This window comes from Phaethon lepturus, unplaced genomic scaffold (assembly GCF_000687285.1).
Source record: "Phaethon lepturus isolate BGI_N335 unplaced genomic scaffold, ASM68728v1 Scaffold57441, whole genome shotgun sequence".
NCBI lineage: Eukaryota > Metazoa > Chordata > Aves > Phaethontiformes > Phaethontidae > Phaethon > Phaethon lepturus.
Window position 1 is genome coordinate 2,501 of NW_010520960.1, and position 2,628 is coordinate 5,128.

General features: G+C 41.9%; 1 protein-coding gene and 1 long non-coding RNA gene across 2 annotated transcripts in view; one reads left to right on the forward strand and one right to left on the reverse strand.

Annotated features, from left to right (window-relative positions):
• The window catches only part of LOC104616134, a 3,460-nt gene extending 2,225 nt beyond the window's left edge, over positions 1-1,235 (forward strand). The window contains exon 2 of the long non-coding RNA XR_738113.1: positions 1-1,235. This exon is cut by the window's left edge and continues 830 nt beyond it. This is a non-coding gene — a long non-coding RNA (uncharacterized LOC104616134).
• METTL23 (methyltransferase like 23) lies at positions 1,221-2,574 on the reverse strand. Its single transcript, XM_010297545.1, has 4 exons — positions 2,473-2,574; positions 2,150-2,387; positions 1,720-1,804; positions 1,221-1,389 (listed from the first exon to the last, which is right to left on the reverse strand). The coding sequence occupies exons 1-4, from the start codon at positions 2,554-2,556 to the stop codon at positions 1,221-1,223; spliced, it is 576 nt and encodes a 191-aa protein (XP_010295847.1). The 5' UTR covers positions 2,557-2,574.
• Positions 2,575-2,628: the final 54 nt, after the last annotated feature.

Here is a 2,628-nt window from a genome sequence, read left to right on the forward strand (position 1 = left end):
TCTAGCTGATGATATACACACCTTATTTTTTCCAGAATGGTAAAACTTACCAACCTACATATATGAACTTACATATGAGAAATGTAATGTTAAGAAAAGAAATGGTTCATTCCTTTGTAAGTACTGATTGGTGTATCTTTTGCTTAAGACATTCTGTACTATACCCACTGTCTCTGTAGTTAATATTAAACATTTTTCTGTGTTAACTTTTCTCAACTTAATGTCTGAGTCAGCTTATTTTTAGCTTGAAAAGATTTCTGCAATTATACTGTCAATGTTTAACTTCTATATAGTAACTGAATGCATTCTACTGCTTATAAATTTTATCTACTGGGGTCGCTTTTAAATTACTGCGGGCAAACTTAACTAGTATTGTGACTAACCCAAATGTTGTATGGCAAGTATTGCACACCAGACTATAATAAACACAGAATCAGACAGGTCCGTTGGACATTATTATGGAAGATACACACTGAGCAGTACTAATTGCATTTGCTGTGTGCTTGCCCTGACTCAACAGGCTGCTGCTTGATGGTAGCTGATCTTACAGGGATGATCTTTTTCTTTATTTGGATACCAAATGGATTGTAACTTCAATCATCACGTGTCAAGGGTTATTGTAATGCCTTGTTAACTTCATGCATGTATGTTAAATGGGAATGGAAACATCTGAATACTTGCAATCTGGCTTGATTGAGGATTAAAAGTACTTTTCTACAACCTTGAGGAGTTTGTATGTTCCAGGACTGCATTGCTAGCAGCAGTCTGTACAGATTCATTTAAGAACAAAGGGGCTGGCTTTTGTATATGAATCTTTGGGGAAAGAGCTTCAGTCCTGGGAAACAGATCTCACGGGGATATTTTTTTATCTTGAAAGAGTGCAGTTAACTTTTCTTCATAGCTGAAGTTGTGAATTTAAGTTGGATCTTGTGGATTGTCAGGTTATTAAGCTATGTTGTGTAGTGGCTTACATAATGGAATTGAGTCTTTGAACTATTACATGGTCTTTGGGGAGGAGCACAAATTTCTCAAAAGCCATAGCTAAACAATTGACAGCTTTATTTTTTACAATGCATGTTCTAAGCATTACTGCTGAAGTGATTTACTTCCCAAAAACATATCCATGAGGTTTGCTGTTAAACAGGACTGTTTTCTGCAGATCCATGCTACTGTGAACAGTTAAATGTCCTCTTGTATTGGAACCAACAAGCAGAATAAACTTAAGTACCATCTGATTGTGCTAGTGAGATGATCATCATTTCAATTGTATGTCTTCCTGGCAGAGAAGAACTGGCCAAGTGCTCTTTGTCTGCACTGAATGAATGTAAGGGAATGTGGGTATTCTTCAGTTTCCATTTGCAAAGCAAAGCTTCAATAGACCAGTCAGCACTGAGGGGAGGAAATACTAGTGTGTGAAAACATAATCCCAAGTTTATAACTTCTGCAGTAATTCTAGGAGACTGTCACCAAACTTAACAGTTCACAAAACTGAGTTTGTAACGGGTTTCTAGTCAACAGTAAATTTGCAGTTCTTGCATTATTTTCTGGTTTGTCTGCTTTTGTCCGATACCCCTAGAATTTACTTGGCTAATACCAGCCTCATTCACAGTCTGCGAGGAACTGCTTTGGAATCAATGCAGTGGTGCCTCTGAGAAGTTAACACTCTAACAGCCAAGAAGGAGCTAAGATTTGAGTCTTAAAATATGCAAAAGTGTTTACCTTCGGACTTGATAAGTAGTCCAGAATTGAGCATGTGGATTCTTTTCCAGCAAGAAGTAAATTGTAGTTAAAATATCTTCAAAGTCTGTGTAGTTTGGGGAGATTAAGCAGTCTTTGTTAGTCTCTGGATTCTAGGTATGGTTAAATATGCCTGGTTATATGAAATGGCAATTAAAAATCAATACAAGACTAACTACATTTGTATGAGAGACCTAAGAAGCATAGCCTCAACTAAGCAGTGAGTTAATCTATGCTGGTGGTATTTCTATGATAGCTTAATGCTAGAATTGCCCCAAGAATAACAAGTTTAATAGCATGGTATCATCATAAAGTCTGTCACCTGATCTTTTGACAGCATTCCCAGTACTCCTTGGACATGAAGTCCTTGCAGTTTGTCACAAATCAAAGAGACCCGGGAGTATTAACATACCTTTTGGGTCAAAAAAGACATCCGATCCTAAAATAATATCTACAGGAGCGAGTGAGAGCAGCTCTGGCGATATCCGCCCCCAAGTCAGCCCGATGACAGGTACGTGGGGCAGGCCGTTCATCAGGCAGCTCCTGCGGCAGCGCTGCAGGCACTGGGGCAGCTCCTCGCTGTCGGACAGGATGACTTCAGCACCGCACTTGGCAGCCACCGCTCCGGGGAGACTCACGCCTGCACCGATCTGAAACCACAAAGTGCTGCAACAGGGACGCTGCCCCTGCAGCTGTGGAACGGGGCGGGGGTCGAGCAGGGCCTGTCAGCGGTACCTCCAGCACCCTCTTGCCGGGCAGGCTCCTCCTGTGGACCCAGAGGTACTGGGCCAGGACCACGGCGCAGGGCCACACGTACATGCCGTACTGCGAGTCCAGCACCTGAAACACACCCGCGACGGTCGCACCGCCGTCCCCGTCATACCGCCGTCC